Genomic DNA, 19,224 nt, shown 5'->3' on the forward strand with positions numbered 1-19,224 from the left:
CATCGATATGTTAGGATTAGGTTAGATCCTCAGAGATCTTGACACCCAGGAACTTGAAGTTGCTCACTCTCTCCACTTCTGATCCCTCTATGAGGATTGGTTTGTATTCCTTCGTCTTACCCTTCCTGAAGTCCATAATCAGCTCTTTCATCTCACTGATGTTGAATGCAATGCTGTTGCTGCGGCACCACTCAACTAGCTGGTATGTCTCGCTCCTGTAAGCACTCTCATCCCCATATGAGATTCTACCAACAATGGTTGTATCATCTGCAAACTTCTAGACGGTATTTGAGCTGTACCTAGCCACTGTCATGGTTATAGAGAGAGCAGATCAGTGGGCTAAGCACTGTGGCATGCCAGTGTTGATTGTCAGGAGTAGCTCTGCCAGGTGATTGGTTTGCCAAAGTGCAGGCGTGGGATGACACAGTAAGTGTTTTTGATGAGTGTAACAGTGATTAAGTGTGTTGGCTTACCTGCTTCCACAGGTAACATGTTAAAAACACAGAAAACCTACAGCACAACCCTTCCGCCCACAAAGATGTGCCGAACTTGCTAGACTTCCCCATAGCCCTCTATTTTTCTAAGTTCTACGTACCTATCCAAAAGTCTCTTAAAAGACCTGATCGTATCCGCCTCCACCACCGTTGCCGGCAGCCCATTCCACACACTCGCCACTCTCTGGTAAAAAACTTACCTCTGACATCTCCTCTGTACCTACTCCCCAGCACCTTAAACCTGTGTCCTCTTGTGGCAACCATTTTAGCCCTGGGAAAAAGCTGCCTATCCATCATCCTTTTTTTAAAACTTTTTCAGTTTTCAAATAATTACAGAAAGAAAAAGAAAACGTGTAAAAAAATATATATATCCCTCCCCCCCCCAACATCCCTATAGAGAAAAAAAGAAAGAAAGAAAGAGTGCCTGGATATCGGAAGATCCCCACATGCTCCACGGAGTTCGTAATAACTTTAGTATATATATTTCTTTCTTTCCCCAAATAACCAATTATTTCATCTTCGGAGCACCTATATATTTAATCCTGTCTTTTGTAAATAAGGGTGCCAAATTTTCAAAAATGTTTCATATTTATCTCTTAAATTATAAGTAATTTTTTCAAGTGGAATACAGCTGGAAATTTCATTCTTCCAACGATCTATACTTAAGTATGAATCTGATTTCCAAGTAACTGCATAAGCCTTTTTGGCTACTACCAGTGCAATTTTTATAAATTCTTTCTGATATTTATTCAATTTGGGTTTTGATTTTATCCCTTCAATGTCACCTAATAAAAATAATATTGGATTATGTGGAAGTTGTGTTCCAATAATACTCTTAAATTTGTCCAAAAAGGTTGAATTTTAGAACAAGACCAAGTAGAATGTAAAAAAGTACCGATTTCTTGTTTACATCGGAAACACTGATCAGATAATTAATTTATTTTTTTGTGGTGTAATATATAATTGATGTAAAAAATTATATTGCACTAATCTTAACCAAACATTTATTGTATTTGTCATACTATCAAGACATAGTCTTGACCAATTTGTTTCTTCAATTTTAATATTCAAGTCACTTTCCCATTTTTGTCTTGACTTATGGACTCCTTGTTTAACTACCTGTTTTTAAATCAAGCTATACATACAAGAAATAAATTTTTTAGTCTTTCCTTTTTGAATTAAAGTTTCTATTTCATTAGATTTCGGCAATAACATTGTTTGACCTAATTTTTCTCTTAAATAAGCCCTTAATTGGAAGTAACAAAAAAGTGTGTTGTTTGATACTTTATATTTATTCTTTAATTGATCAAATGACATTAATATACCTCCTTCAAAACAATCTCCTATATATCTAATCCCTTTTTGAAACCAATTATATAAAAGTTGATTATCCATTGTAAAAGGAATAAGTCTATTTTGAATTAAAGATCTCTTTGCTAATAAAGATTTCTTTGTCTCATCATCAACATTTATCTTATTCCATAAGTCAATCAAATGTTTTAATATAGGAGATTCTTTCTTTTCCCGTATCCATTTAGATTCCCATTTATATATAAAATCTTCTGGTGTATTTTCTCCTATTTTATCTAGTTCTATTCTAATCCCTGCTGGTCTATGTTTCTCAAAAAAATTGCAATAAATCTAAGTTGATTTGCTTTATAATAATTCTTAAAATTTGGAAGTTCTAACCTTCCTAGATCAAATTTCCATGTCAATTTTTCCAACGATATTCTTGACATCTTACCTTTCCAAAGAAACTTCCTCACATATTTATTTAACTCTTGAAAAAACTTCCAGGGTAGTTGTATCGGTAGTGATTGAAGTAAGTATTGTATTCTAGGGAACATATTCATTTTTATGATATTTACTTTACCTACTAATGTTATTGGTAATACCATCCATTTATCAAGATCTTCTTGAATTTTTTTTCAAGAATGGCAAGTAATTTAATTTATATAAGTTCTTTATATCATTATCAACTCTTATACCTAAATATTTTATACCATTTGCCGGCCATCTAAATTGAGTTATTAATCGACATTGACTATAATCTCCTTTAGTAAGAGGTAAAATTTCACTTTTATCCCAATTTATTTTATAACCTGATATTTTCCCATATTCTTCTAATCTATAGGATAATTTACACAACGAGTGCAATGTGTTTGTTGAATAAAGCAGAACATCATCAGCAATTAAGTTAATCTTGTATTCTTCCTGATTAACTCTGAAACCCTTAATATCTAGGTCCATTCTAATTAATTCAGCTAATGGTTCAATCACCAACACGAATAAAGCAGGTGATAATTGACAACCTTGCCTAGTTGACCTTGTTAACTGAAATGGCATTGAAATTTGACCATTTGTCACTACTTTAGCTTTGGGATTATATTTAAGGTTTTAATCCATTTTATAAAAGATACTCCTCATCCATATTTTTCCAATACCTTAAATAAAAAATCCCATTCCAATCTATCAAATGATTTTTCTGCATTAAAAGCAACTGCCACACTTATTTCCTCCCTCTTTTGCGCCAAATGAATTATACTAAATAACCGAGTTACATTATCTGCCGATTGTCTATTTTTAATAAATCCTGTTTGATCCATATGTACTAATTTTGGTAAGTATTTAGATAATCTGTTAGATAAGATTTTTGCTATTATTTTATAATAAGTGTTTAATAAAGAAATTGGTCTAAATGATGCTGGCTTTAAAAGATCTCTATCTTTTTTTGGCAATACTATTAAAATAGCTGTCGAAAAAGATTCTGGAAGTTTATGCGTTCTTTCCGCTTGATGTATTAACTCCATAAAAGGAGAGATTAATAAATCTTTAAACTTTTTATAAAATTCAGGCAGGAAACCATCTTCTCCTGGAGATTTATTACTTTGAAGTGATCCTAGGGCTTCTTCGACCTCTTTCAATGTAAAAGGCATATCTAATCCCTTCTGTTCTTCCGTATTTAATTTTGGAAGAGTTATTTGTGATAAAAACCCTTCTATTTGACATTATCATTTTGTGATTCTGATTTATACAACTCAGAATAAAAAATTCTTAAAAATTTCATTAATTTCTAAAGGTTTATAAGTAATTCTATTTACTCTTGTTCGAATTGCATTTATTGTTTTAGAAGTCTGGTTTATTTTTAACTGCCATGCAAGGACCTTATGTGATCTTTCACCTAGTTCATAATATCTCTGTTTAGTTCTCATAATTGCTTTTTCTGTTTGGTATGTCTGAAGTGTATTATATTGTAACTTATTAATAAGTTGTCTTTGTTTTTCTTCTGTCATATTTCTTTGAGATTCTTTTTCTAATTTGTAATCTCTTTTTCCAATTGATCTATTTCTATCATATATTCCTTCTTAATCTTAGAAGTATAACATTATCTGACCTCTCAAATATGCCTTCATTGCTTCCCACAATATAAATTTATCATCAACTGAATGTGAATTTGTGTCAAAAAGAACTGAATCTGCTTTTTCATAAAATTACAAAAATCTTGACTTTTTAGTAATATTGAATTAAATCTCCATCTATAAATTGATTCTTCTTTATCTATCATTGTCATTATCAAAGGAGAATGATCTGACAATATTCTCGCTTTATATTCCATATTTTTCACTCTATCTTGAATCTATCCTTGAATATGTTTTATGTCTATTTGAATAAAATGAATAATCTCTTTCTTTTGGATTAATTCTTCTCCATATATCAATCAAATTTAAGTCTTTCATCAATGATAGAGTTAATTTTACTACTTTTGATTTTGTGACAACCTTTGTTGATCTATCTAAAACTGAATCTAGACAAAAGTTAAAATCTCCATCTATTAATATTTTGTCATGTGCATTACCATTTGGTGCATAAATATTCATAAGAGTCCATAGTTATGAAAAAATTTGACAATGTATAATTACATATCTCCCCGCTGAATCAATTAATATGTTTGTATTTTAATTGGTAAATTTTTATTAACCAAAATTGCAACTCCTCTCGCCTTTGAATTAAATGAAGCTGCAATAACATTTCCAACCCAATCTCTTTTTAATTTCTGATGTTCTATGTCTGTTAAATGTGTTTCTTATAAAAAAAAGCTATATCTATTTTCATTTTTTTAATGTGTTATGAATGTACCACAGCTCTGAGGGGCCGAAGGGGCGGGAGCAGCCCCCTCCTTCCGGAGAATCGTAAGAGCACTATTAATTCGGATCTCGGACCCAGGCAAATGAGAGACAATGTAACAGTTTTGGCCACAGCTCTTAGAGACACCTGTGCTGAGGGCATGACCCTGCTATGTAACAACTGGGTAGGGATTGCATCACCCTACTTTGATGGACATCTACAACTCTGCAAGTAAAGATAAAAGGGGACTGCAGAAGGCGGTACCCCAGAGAGAGAGAGACGCACCAGAAGGACTCGATCGCTCAACGCTCCCGTGATAGCTGGAAGCCAGTCAAAAAGCCTTTTAACTTCTCTGCCTGTGGAGCGGGTGGCTGATAATACCGAGAAGGACTTCGAACTAACAACGGGGAAACAATGCTTCCCTGATTCAACGGAGTTGCTTCGTCAAAGACCCGGGCAAGTTTTTCCCGTTTTCTCCTCACTCTCTCTGAAACACGTGAAACCCAGCGATTCCCGAAAAAGACTGAAGGCTGCAGACTTCTGGGTGACTTTTCTATTCCCAACGGACAATATATTATCCCCAGACAACAGTCGAGGTTATTTCTTAACGATGATTATTGCTATACCCGCGCTTTAGATTGAGTTTGGCCGATGTATATGTTCTGAATGTTTGGTTTAACCTTAATTTTGTGCCCCCTTTATGAATAAAACCGTTCGAAAATAGTGCCATCAGACTCCAACGGACCTCTCTATCTTTGCTGGTGAGTTATCCAGTTACGAGATACGTAACAAATGTATGTTAAAATTCTTTTTCTTTTCATCGGTCCATTAAGCCCATTAACATTAAAACTTTAAAAATTCAGTAAATTAGTCATTATTTTTAATTATGTTACTCCAATCTATAATAATACCTAATCTTTCAACTTTCATGGTATCTTGGGAAATCTTTTTAAGATTCTCCATGTTGCTATGTGTGTCCCCACTGATCATCCAGGCAGAAAGATAGAAGAAAAATAGAGTATAAAGAAAAAAAACAAAATACCTCCCTACTGATGTTGTGAAAAAAAACACAACATTATCCCCCTCTGTTGTACGGGTCATGGCGATCGCCTTGATTACACACGTGAATCCCGTAGTAATCGATCCAAAGCTCCCCAGCACCCCCGCAACATAAAAAAGTATATAAGAAAAAAATACTATTCTCAATTAGTATTTCTGAAATTTTGCTTTTCTCCCCTGTATCATCCTTAAATGTCCATCACTTCTATTCACTGTCTCTATCTTCATCTTTAATCCATTACGCTTGGAAATCTCTATGTGTAATTAGTGAGTAGATGGAAGTTTTTGTGCGAACTCCTCCGCTTCTCGATAATCGGTAAAAAATCTTCTTTCTCCCTCCTCCAAAAAAATTATCAGTGTTGCTAGGTGACGCATTATAAATTTATAACCCTTTACCCATAAGACCTTTTTCGCTGGGTTAAATTCCTTCTTTCTCTTCAAAAGGTTATAACTTATATCAGGATAAAAAAGAACTGCCTTCCCTGCTATCATCAATGGCCTGTTTCTCTTTTTGGCATATTGGGCAGCCGCCTTTATTGGAGAATAAAAGTTGCAACTTGCTATTTGCTAGAGAATGAAATCCTAAGAATGTAGGAGACAATGGTGTGTTAATGAGAGGTAGCTAAGAGATGTAGATTATGTAGTCTGAGTTTGCTATTTGTTATGCATGTACCCAATTTAGTAGGAGAATGAAATATTAAGAATGTAGAAGACAATGGTGGGTTAATGAGAGATAGCTAACAGATGTAGATTAGAACATGATTAAGTCAATGGGTAGAAACAATAGTGGCGGATGTGTGGTATAGACTATAGACTGATTGCATATGCTAATGCAACTAAACTAGGCGATTGCTATAAAACATGCTATGTCCACAGGATCGGTGGGCAATCGGCGACTAGCTCAATGACTGTCTCAGCTTTGATTTGCAAATTAAAGTTTAATACTTCTTGAAGAATCTTCTGTGTCTCCTGATCATTTGTGGGGCACGAGAAACCACGACACCTTCAGGATCTTTTCTTTATCTTGGCATCTTAAGCATTTTATCAAAATTGATTGTGGATTTTGATCAGCTTGAGGTCTTGACTTTAAGGCTCTATGAGCCCTTTCAATCTCAATTAGAGTTTCTCCTTCCATTTCCAATTTTTCAGGGATCCATTTTTGAAAAAAATTTATTGGATCTTCTCCTTCTATATCTTCTTTAAGTCCAACAATTTTAATATTGTTTCGTCTACTAAAATTTTCAAGCTTATCAATTTTTTCCATAAATTGTTTTCTTTCTGATGTCCAGGCAGTAATATCATCTTGCATTTTATTCATTCTTTCAACCATGTCTTCCGTTGTAGTTTCCAAATCTATAATTCTCTTTTCCATTTTTTCCTGTCTTTTTGTCATTTTATCAAACATAATCTCCATATTTATCACTTTTTTGATTACATTTAATGCATTTAATTTTTCTAATTTACGCATTACTTGCATCAAAGTCTTTTCTATATTCCCAGAAAAACTTTTACCTCCATTTTCATCTGATTTTTCCAGAGAATCTGACTCTCTCAGATTCACTTTCACTTTCTGTTTCAGTTGTAACTGGGATTTGTAGTTCTGGTTGCTCCTGTTTGCGTATGCTCCTTCCTTCACGCTTGCGCAGTTCTCGTTGGTCTTTCTCTTTAGAAGTGGTCGATGTTGCCGCAGCTTCCTGTTCTGTATCGCTGGTGGCATAATGTACCTGAGCCCGCGGTTCTTTGGCAGAAGTGGGCCTTGATTCTGTTCCAACTTGCGTTGTCTTCACCGTAGTAGTTTTCTTCATCTTCTGTTTGTGAGGCATAACTTGAAACAATCCGGAGTAGTTTATAAGTAACTTTCAGAAAGTATTGACTAACATTTCTTCACTTAAACATTAATTTATTGATTTTTTATGGAAGAGTTGGGTTCCAGCATCTCGATCCTACGTCATCACGTGACGCCCCCCCTCCATCATCTTATACACCTCTATCAGGTCACCTCTCATCCTCCGTCGCTCCAATGAGAAACGGCCGAGTTCACTCAACCTATTCTCATAAGGCATGCTCCCCAATCCAGGCAACATCCTTGAAAATCTCCTCTGCACCCTTTCTATGGCTTCCACATCCTTCCTGTAGTGAACCGACCAGAACTGAGCAAGTGGGGTCTGACCAGGGTTCTATATAGCTACAACATTACCTCTTGACTCCTAAATTCAATTCCACGATTAATAAGGCCAATACACCGTATAACTTCTTAACCACAGAGTCAACCAGCTGCTTTGAGCATTCTATGGACTTGGACCCCAAGATCACTCTGATCCACCACACTGCTAAGAGTCTTACCATTAATGCTATATTCTGCCATCATATTTGACCTACCAAAATGAACCACTTCACACTTACCTGAGTTGACCTCCACCTGCCACTTCTCAGCCCAGTTTTGCATCCTATCAATGTCCTGCTGTAACCTCTGACACTATGCACAACACCTCCAACCTTATGTCATTAGTAAACTTACTAAACCACTTCCTCATTCAGGTCATTTATAAAAATCACAGAGTAGGGGTCCCAGAACAGATTCCTGAAGCACACCACTGGTCACCAACCTCCATGCAGAATACAACCCATCTACAACCACTCTGCCTTCTGTGGGCAAACCAATTCTGGATCCACAAAGCAATGTCCCCTTGGATCCCATGCCTCCTTACTTTCTCAATAAGCCTTATCAATTGCCTTGCTGAAATCCATATACACCACATCTACTGCTCTTCCTTCATCAATGTGTTCATTCAAACACATCCTCAAAAAATTCAATCAGGCTTGTAAGGCACGATCTGCCTTTCACAAAGCCATGCTGACTACTCCTAATCATATTGTACATCTCCAAATGTTCATAAATCCTGCCTCTCAGGATCTTCTCCATCAACTTACCGACCACTAAAGTAAGACTCACTGGTCTATAATTTCCTGGGCTATCTCTACTCCCTTTCTTGATTAAAGGAACATCTGCAGCTCTCCAATCCTCCAGAACCTCTCCCGTCCCCATTATCCAGGCCCTATCTTGCTAAATTTAGATGAGTGAATAATTAAATATTACTGAGCAGAGAATAGTTTCAACTATTAGTAAAGCACAGACTTGCAAGTCCCAGGTTAGTTATCACATTCTACAACATTGGATGACACTATGCACAATAGATTGCCACATGTTTCAGCAGACCACTCGCTCTACAGATCCAATGGAGTTTTACAGACTGATACACACAACCACACTATAAGGTTAACATGCACCAAACTGAATTCCTACTGATCAGCCCAGGACCAATCCATAATGGTATGACAAAGCATTATTGCTTAGTGTAACAAGAGTCATTGGCCTTTTTACACCAACAACGTTCCTTAGAGTAACAACAGATGACATTGGGAACAACAAACGGAGCCCTACAAAATTAATATAAACTGCAGAGCCTGCACAGAGTTCTGAAGAACCTATTCTCGGGTTTTTTAAAGATTTATTTGTTTCCCCTCACACCCCACCCCCCAGAAAAGAAAACAGATTTTAGCAGTGCCTGCAGAGTTGCACAAAGTTACACAGAATGTTTGTTTTCATCTGGTGACTTCAGTAAATTAAACAGAAGAATAAGATAGTGCAAAAAAAGCGTTACAAAATTACACGACTTCAGTGGTGGTGTAGCTCATTAGCTTGATCAGGATACAGTTTAGCAAGACTCTCCAAATCAGCAATTATTTACAAATGACACATCACCAATTACTCCCTGTGCTTTCTGTCTCTTACATCTGATCTTCCACCTAATTAGGCTAGCAAAGCATGCAATAATTATAAGCAACGCACAGGATTAGTAATGAACACATTCACTTACAACTTTCCTTTCTGTATAATGCCAGACCTCCAATGACAAAGCATAACAAGGCTTGAGGCAACTCTGGGACATATTAGACTCCAATTTCATGTCTCTTGGCTTAACTCAGTTAGCATTTACAGGCAGCACCTCTCAGAGATCATTCCCATTGGATTTTAACCCATTGCTTACATACAAAAACTGCACAGAAGTACAAAGCTTTTATTTAAATTAATGAATAACTTACTTGATCCCACAGATGTGCATCACCATCAGCACCACAACAGCTTTCAACAGGAAAAGGATTAGAAAATCTACCATCTCTGCAAGGAATCGATGCATCAGCGATGGGATAGTATACTCGCGTCCTGTGGGGGAAGAGAAGGTTCGCTCTTGTAACTATTTTAATTGGAAGAAAGCACATCCAAGTGGTTAGTTAAAATATGTAAGTGTGAGTGGGAACTCCCTAGGCTGCACCAAGAATACGGCTCTCCTGATCACTTCAACTCTCTTATCTTGCGACACTTCGCCACCCTTACAAACAGGGAGGGATATATACTAACTTTATATAAAGATGGCTGTGACAGTTGGTGGAAAGAGGTGTCAATCAAATAATCTAAATTGTCATCAATATTTGGTTACCAATATGGAGTTGTGCTCAACATACAGACTTCTCCCTTATAGTCAAATCAAGTCACTTTTTATTGTCATTTTGACCATAACTGCTGCTACAGTGCATAGTAAAAATGAGACAACATTTTTCAGGACCATGGTGTTACATGACAGTACAAAAACTAGACTGAAACACATTAAAAAAAAGAGAAAGCTACACTAGACTACAGACCTACACAGGACTGCATAAAGTGCACAAAACAGTGCAGGCATTACAATAAATAATAAACAGGACAATAGGGCAGTAAGGTGTCAGCCCAGGCTCTGGGTATTGAGGAGTCTGATAGCTCGGGGGAAGAAACTGTTACATAGTCTGGTCGTGAGAGCCCGAATGCTTCGGAGCTTTCTCCCAGACGGCAGGAGGAAGAAGTTTGTATGAGGGGTGCGTGGGGTCCTTCATAATGCCATTTGCTTTGCGGATGCAGTGTAGTGTAAATGTCTGTGATGGCAGGAAGAGAGACCCCGATGATCTTCTCAGCTGACCTCACTATCCACTGCAGGGCCTTGCGATCCGAGATGGTGCAATTTCTGAACCGGGCAGTGATGACGCTGCTCAGGATGCTCTCGATACAACCCCTGTAGAATGTGATGACGGTGGGGAGTGAGAGATGGACTTTCCTCAGCCTTCGCGGAAAGTAGAGACGCTGCTGGGCTTTCTTTGCTATGGAGCTGGTGTTGAGGGACCAGGTGAGATTCTCCGCCAGCTGAATACCAGGAAATCTGGTGCTCTTAACGATCTCTACTGAGGAGCCGTCAATGTTCAGTGGGGAGTGGTCGCTCCGTGCCCCCCTGAAGTCAACAACCATCTCTTCTGTTTTGTTCACATTAAGAAACAGGTTGTTGGCTCTGCACCAGTCTGTTAGCCACTGTACCCCCTCTCTGTGAGCTGACTCGTCGTTCTTGCTGATGAGACCCACCACAATTTACTCCCTGTGGGGAATACGTTCATATGGGCATCTCCAATTTAATAGAACTGCTCAAGATTAATTACAGCTGATTGTAGACTTCTGGAACCCAGTCAAATGAAGATTCCACAAAATCAACACATTCTCCCACTTATTTTGAAACAGTTATTTCTTCGAAGTAACACTGCAACTGTGCAGGAGACATGCAAAGCTGATTTGATGTAAGTGGGCTATGCATCAAGAAATACTAATGAAACTCAAGTTTTATGCTCTTGTGAAAGTTGTTAAAAGGAATCTCTCACTTAAATACTGACGGTGTCTGTAATTGTTTCAAAATGAGCTCTAAAATCGGGATGGTAACAGGGGAGTTGAAGGGGTAGACAAAGTGCTGAAAGTTGAGAGGAAGCTAGGTAGCTCTTCCTTTTGACACACTATATATAATAGGCTTCATCTTTCATGTTTTCTACAATAGACCAAATCAGTCATACAGCACAAAAGCAGTTTCTTTAGCCTTTTAAATCCACACCAACTATCCTACCTTGAACTCATCCCATCACATATCCCTATCAACCTTCCAAGAAGCTGGAACACCCATAGTTTCAGGGAAAGCATGCAAGCTCGACATATGGCAGAGGTCGGGTTTAAAGCCTGATCACTGAAGCTTGAGATATTGACTCCATGGTCTCCCGCTTCTGCATTCATTTGAAACTTTAAAATGGAATGCTAAAGGAGGAATGATCACCAACTGCGGCGAGTATAAGCAGTAGATGAAGTTTAATTTCTGCTGTTGTGCAAGTTCACTCAGTGGGCTGTGAGGTGTGTGGACCAAGCTGCCAGCACAAGAGATGCTTGAAAACTCGATTTCAACGTTCGAAGTAAATTTGGATAAGAACATGAATGGTAGGGGCATGGAGGGCTATGGTCTCCGTGCAGGTCGATGGGAGTAGGCAGCTTAAATGGCTCAGCATGAACTAGACAGGGTAAAGGGGCTGTTACTGTGCTGTACTTCTCCAAGACTCTAAAAAGGTTAGCAGGCCCAGGTGTGACCAACCATCAGTTGTTCCAAATATTTTTTAAAAAGTTACTTTTGTTTTGGTAGGCTTACTAACCTGTTTTTGATTCATTGTGACTTTGATGACTGAATGGTCAGCTGCAACAGTAATACAAGTAAATGCCTTTGGTATTTCAAAGCACGCTGATGGCCCTGGATTTATCACAACAGCAAACATCTGTGCTCATCTCTGAAACTGACTGCAGCATTAGTATTTCTGCATACGCTGCTGAAGTTGTATTTCTGCATACGCTGCTGAAGTTGTCAGTACTTCAGCACAAAGTTCCTTGCATCCCTGCAAATTTAAGGTATATGCAAACTCGTGCTGTTACGAAGCATTCTGAAGATCTTGTGTAATGCTGCACACAATTCTGACATTTAATTTTACAAAAAGATGTTTAAACTTATTATAAATAAGTTGCAAAGATTTTTAAAATCAAATTTAAATTAAATAGTATTAAAACTGCATTAATTAAAAAATTAAACTAAAACTGTTTTGGCTTCTGAACCACTGATTTAATGTGATAGGTTGAACAACGTCATGGTGAATGTTCACCGAGGGTTATACACAACTGATGCTGATGACAGTATAGGTTAGAAAAGGGATAGTTCTTGCCACAGGAACCTTTAAGATCAGCAGTGAGTGCCATTGCTTCTCTGCTGAACTTATATTCTGTGTATTTATACAAATAGACAGCAGCAGAACTAGCCCTAAAGTAAATCGAGTAGCAACTCCAGGAATGATTCGCCACTTACTACTTTGCAAAGAAATTTAACATTACTTCTAACAAGACTCCTTTACAGGACCTCTAACATCACATTTGTAAAGGAATGGGAATTGTCCATAATTTTAAAGGGTACAAGAACAGGAACTAAGTTTTGTCATCGAAGAATCTTCGAAAGTAGGTTAGGTTAACAGACACAAATTGCTGGATGAACTCAGCGGGTCAGGCAGCATCTATGGAAATGTAGAAACAGTGACATGTTGGGCTGAGATCCTTCTTCAGGACTGGAAAAGAAGGGGGAACATGCCGGGATAAAAAGATAGGGGAGGGGGAGAAGAGAGGAAGGTAAAAAAGGAGGCCACGATGAGGTCACCCTCAGGGTGAAGGACCAACACCTTGTATTCCATCTGGGAAGCCTCCAGCCCGATGGCATGAATATTAATCTCTCCTTCTGGTATTTTTCCCTCCCCCACCCCCATCTTCTATTCCCCACTCTGGCCTCTCATCTCTTCTCACATGGCTATCACTACACCCTGGTGCCCCTCCTACCCTTTATCCTAAGGTCCACTCTCCTCTCCCATCAGATTCCTTCCTTCACCAGCCTTTAATCTTTCCCTCCCACCTGGCTTCACCCATCAGTCCTGAGGGCTCTTAGTCTAAAACGTCGCTGTTTATTCATTTCCATAGATGCAGTCTGACCTGCAGAGTTCCTCCAGCATTTTGTGTGTTGCTTTGGATTTCCACCATCGCAGAATTTTTGTGTGTTGATCCGGTTGATTTATTTTTTCAGCTCTGGGGTTCCCAACCTTCTAATGCCATGGACCAATACCATTAAGGCATCTGTGGACCCCAGGATAGGAACCCCTGCATTGTCTCCAATTCTATCAAACACATTTTGGGACAGAAGTCAACAGTCAAGGAAAGTTGCTAAGATGCCCTGCAATACAAGGAAGAGGAGACTTCCAGTTTCAGTACAAAGATCGAAGATGCCGGTGCCTTGTTTTAGATTTCAGGGAATCCAGTTATGATAAGCTTTTCATAAGAGTAATCAAAGTACACAGGTCTGAGGATGATTTACAGAATGGATAGTATTTTCTTAAAAATGCTGCAGGTTGGTATGATTTGGAATTTATTACATGAAAAGAAAAGATGGAAGCATATTTAACAGCAACTTTGAGTTTGAAAAAGACTGAAACTTTTGAACAGTAGGTATTTATGCAAGGCAGTGGGAAAGTGTGACATTTGGAATCTGGAAAGCTGTACTCTGACCTTGGTTTTCAAAGTTCTTTGCTGCATTATCTCAGCGATTAAAAACAAGACCCTTTCTAAGCCAAAGGAATTCCATTCATTGTCATTTTGGGCTGTACATTTTTGACCAATTCAAGATTTAGTTTACCAGTTTTCAATCAAACTGAGTAAGTTGAATTCACAAATATGTGTGTATCTTTACTGTTCTCCATTTAACAGTAAAGATTGTACATTAAATTACCGGTAAATGCTCTGAAAGGTATTACCATCCAATTTCTAATGGTGAAGTCAAAATTACTACACATTCAGCCAATTAATGACACAGTGTCTTTGTACATGTAAAGTTACTTTCACCCTGCTGAGTAGCCAGAAGGCTGCAGTAGGTATTGGATGGCTTGTGGCGACCCATTTCCTGGCACATCCGAACCGGCTCACAATTAGCCAGCGTTCCGGCTAAGGGAGATAGCCTACAGGGGTTTGTGAGTACGTGTCTTGTGGAGCATCTGCCCCCGTGGGCGCAGATGCTCCACAAGACACGTACTCACAAACCCCCGTAGGCTATCTCCCTTAGCCGGAACGCTGGCTAATTGTGAGCCGGTTCGGATGTGCCAGGAAATGGGTCGCTACAGGCTGTCAAATGCAAATAGAACCCCTCGTCAGAGACTTTAAATGAAAGATTAATTTCCTCAAACCTGGGATGTCCCAAAAACTTCTGAGATATTTTGTGGACCCAAGTCACTGTTGTAATACAAGGAAAACTGCAGACTATCATAGCACAGTGATTGTTACTGGACACATGCTTGTATGGCATTAGTGGCTGAAAAACTGAAGCAGTAATATATCTGGAATTAAGCAGAGCCAGTCTCATCAATGAACTACCAAATCCTTGTAAATATTCACTTGGTAAACCAATTTAAACTAAATCAATTGACTGCCCCAACCTTGTCTATATTTGACCTCAGATTCACCACTGTGGTGACTTTTAACTAATCAGAGACAATAAGCACAGCTGGTTACATTCAGAAAGACTAGCTTTATCCATCATAAGACTGTAAATGTGGAAAGTGAGATATGTTGTTTTGCGTCAAGGCCCAGTGAGGATTGTGCTGAGGGCAGTTTGCAAGTGTTGGCACAGTTCCAGCGCCAACATCGTATGCCCACAACTCACTAACCCAAGCCCTAACCATTAGTCTTTGGAATGTGGGAGAAAACCCACGTGGTCACGGGAGGTCGCACAAACTCCTTACAGACAGCAGACTCAAGCTGAACAACAATTGGTGATCACCGGTGCCGTAAAATGACCGTGTTAACCACTTCACTACCGTTCCACCATACCGAGTCTCATCTCAAAAGTAAATAAAAAATAGCCAAACTGCCCCATTGTATTAGTGAGAAATTAATCATTCAATGAAATGGCTTGCCTCCAGCAGCTGCAGTTATCATGTACAAGGTAGAATTCCAGTAAGTGGAGGTTCCTCCATGACGCCTGCTGACATCAGTGTTACCAAGGAATCCTTGAAGATGGATTTGACAAAATGCCAAATTGAGGACAAGGAGAATCACTCACCTCACCCATAGATTGCAGCTTTACTGCCCATCGTTAAACCACAGACATAATGAGGTCTGACAATGTGTAGCTCAAAGCAAATTTTATTATCACAGTTATCATATACTACCTTGAGATGCAATTTCTTGGAGGCCATTTGCAGGAAAAATAGAATTTTACAAAAGAAAACTATATAATAAATAGACAAAGAGTTAAACACCAGTGGGAAATGTGCAAAATGAAGACAAATTGGGCAAAATGACACTGAGAAGAACATGAATTGTAAAGCCGGCTGGCGGTGCAGTGGCATCTGCACCAGACTTCGAGGCGAGTGGTCCCAGGTTCCTTGCACGCTTTCCATCCGTGCAGGGTTGTGCATCAAGCTAGCAACTCTGCCTCATGAAAAAAAACATAGAAATGCTTAAAAAAAAGGCAAAGTTGCCACCCAACGCACAGGGAGAAACAACAATGTAAGGAGTCCTTGAAAGCAAGTCTGGATGTTGCAGAATTGGTACAAAGTAGTGGTGAATAAGGTTAACCACACCTGAAGTCAAAAATTGTTCAGACCTGGTATAATCTTGACTTTATTCTCGGTTGAGCAGTGGGATTTTTAAACCAGTTGCACAGCCACTGGTCACTAAGATCAGCTTTTTATCATTTCATAGATCTAGATATTTCACACGTTAAAATCATTGGATTTTCTGGTAGGATTTGGACTCAACTGATCTCAGGATCACTAATCAGACTACTTAACCAAAACCACACTATTTATCCCTTATACAATAGCATTATTTAGCTGAGTGCTACAGAAACAGTGCCATTTGCACATATCAATTTCTGTTTTGAATTAACATAGCAAGTGAGGGTAAAGAATTCTCCAAGTCAAGCTTTTCATTCTGAAATTGTGTCATAGAGAAGAATTAGGCCATTCAGCCCATTGAGTCTGCTCCACCATTCCATCATGCTGATATAATCTCCCTCTCAATCTTATTCTCCTGCCTTCTCCCTGTAAACTTTGACACCCTTACTAATCAAGAACTCATCAATATTCACTTTTTACCTCCATAGCCATCTGTGGCAATGAATTCCACAGATACACCACCCTCTGGCTAAATAAATTCCTCTGCGTCTCTGTTCTGAAGGGACATCCTTGTATCCTGAGATTGTGCCCTCTGGTCCTAGACTGTCCCACTAAAGAAAACATCCTCAATACATCACTCTATCTAGGCCTTGCAATATTTGATAGGTTTTAATGAGATCCCCCCTCAATCTTTAAAACTCAAGTGAGTACAGGCCCAGAGCCATCAAACACACTTCGGGTTGACCTTTTGTTCCCAGAATCATTTGCGTGAACTTCCTCTGGACCCCCTCCAAAGCCAACTCATCTTTTCTTAGAAGAGGGGCCCAAAATTGCTAGACAATACTCCAAGTGCAGTCTTCTGCCTTCTTAAGCCTCAGCTTTACATCCTTGCTTTAATAACATTGTACTTGCCTTCCTTACTACCAGTTCAAAATCAGGTTGAATATCAAAGGCATGCATTCTGAAATTTGTTAACTTTGCAGTGGTAGTACAATGCAATACATCATAAGGAAAAATAAAATATATATACATACACACAAATAATTTAAATAGTTCAAAAAAGGCAATAAAAAGGTAGTGAGGTAGTGTTCAGGGGTTCAATGTCCATTCAGAAACTTTATTGACTACAGCTCAGCGTTTCACACCAACTCAACCTGCAAGTTAACCTTCAGGGAATTACAGAGAAAAAAAGACTCCCAAGTCCCTTTGCACCTGAAATTACGGTATTTTTCTCCCAGTTTAGAAAACGCGACGCAGAAATTTCAAGATCTATCAAGACAACATTCAAGATAACACATTATCACCCATTGTTTATTTTTGATCAGAAATACCTGGAGTTAGACATCACTACCACAGTAGAGATTACTGTCACTGAACCTACAGCACAATACAGACCCTTCGGCCCACAAAGTTGTGCCGAACACGTCCCTTCCTTAGAAATTACTATAGCCCTCTATCTGAGTTTTACTGAGACTGTTACTGGTATTAAGCCTATGCATGATGTATAATAGCTTAAGCCTGGCAAGTTTTAGGACGTTTCTACCCTGTATACACCTATGACAATAAACTTGAACTAGATATTCCCAGCTGAAGCAGAGTTCCGTATTTCTGCAACCGTGCCTTACCTCCCGGTTGTGCGTTCCCCGCCTGTTGCTGCGCATCGGCGGCTGGTGGTCTGAGCGCGTTGACCGACGACGTTGCCACCTCCTGCTGTACTGGAGGCTGCTCACCCGGAGCCTGCGCTGCCGCCGGAGCCCCGAGGTAGGGCGCAAACAGCGAAAAGGGACCGTAGGCGCTGTTGGTCCCGGGCACGGCCGCAGCAGCTCCTTCGCCCTGCCTGGCTGCAGTCGCGCCGCCGGCAACGGCGGGGAGAGGGTAATAGGGAGGCAGCGGGGCCGTTATCATCATCCAACTCTGCCATTGCACGTAGCTGTAGTACTGCCACAGCCACTCCTGTACTCGCTTGCAATACTCCCCGGCGCTGGCGGCCCCACGGGCCGCGTTGCTGCTCCCCGCCGAGCCCTGGGCAGCGGGGCAAAAGCCGTCCCCGAGCTTCCCTCCGCCGCGCTGCTTCGCCATGACTGAGGCGACTCGGAGCTCCGCCCTCATCTCCGCGCCGCGACACCCGGCGGGGAGGGGTGCCCGGGTGCACAAAACCGCCAACACCCGACAGAGCGACAAACTGACACTCATCTGAAAACCTGTACTGAAATACATGTAGAAGTACAGCAATCTGGAACAGAAAGAGGCTTCGAATAGATCGAGGTTAGAATAGAATTAGCAGGGTGGAGAACCGTGCCTCCCCCAGCGACGGGTTGGATGGGTCCGTCTGCCGGTGACGTCCTTGGTCTGAACTGTCAGGCGTCAGGGCGCATGCGCTGGGGCGTTCCGGAGTGGGGTTGGCTGCGGGTGACAAAGGGGCAATTAGTGTGGAAAGGAAATATGTTTCTGGTTTTCTTCCTGACGGGTTTTCCTCCGTACTGTATATTCTGGAACGTGAAAAGCATGACACGCTGAGCGTTAAATGCCAAGCTTTCCCTGACGTTATGAAAGAGGTGATCCCATTTGCAAAACTGTGCAAGTCGCACCCTTGTTATTGGAGAAGTTTCGTTCCTCATGCAAATATTTGAAATTGCTGAATGCAATGCAAATATAGAAACGTCCCTGTTTCAGACGGAAAAAAAAATACGCAAACCTGAAGTTAAATTAGGCGCCGAATAGCAAATCGGACAGATTTCGTGGAGAAGTAAACGGAATTAACGAATCAGGAAGATGATCTGTATTACAACTGTTTAAAATTAGAAAATAAGCAGGTTGTTGTGGAGAAGGGGTGACAATAACAAGTCTCATGATAAGAGGCTCTGAATAAACAGTCAACCCGATGAAGGGTCTTGGACCAAAACGTCAACTGTTTACTCTTTAACATAGATGCTGCCCGGCTTGCTGAGTTCCTCCAGCATTT

General features: G+C 39.7%; 1 protein-coding gene across 1 annotated transcript in view; it reads right to left on the reverse strand.

Moving 5' to 3' along the window:
* LOC132378527 (protein FAM8A1-like) overlaps positions 1-18,381 on the reverse strand; it is a 39,229-nt gene extending 20,848 nt beyond the window's left edge. Inside the window, exons 1-2 of the mRNA XM_059945492.1 lie at positions 17,888-18,381; positions 9,783-9,903 (exon numbers count right to left, since the gene is read on the reverse strand). Coding sequence (XP_059801475.1) covers positions 9,783-9,903; positions 17,888-18,371 — 605 coding nt within the window. The 5' untranslated portion in view covers positions 18,372-18,381. The remainder of the gene's footprint in view (positions 1-9,782; positions 9,904-17,887) is intronic.
* Positions 18,382-19,224: the final 843 nt, after the last annotated feature.

Source organism: Hypanus sabinus, chromosome 20 (assembly GCF_030144855.1).
Source record: "Hypanus sabinus isolate sHypSab1 chromosome 20, sHypSab1.hap1, whole genome shotgun sequence".
NCBI lineage: Eukaryota > Metazoa > Chordata > Chondrichthyes > Myliobatiformes > Dasyatidae > Hypanus > Hypanus sabinus.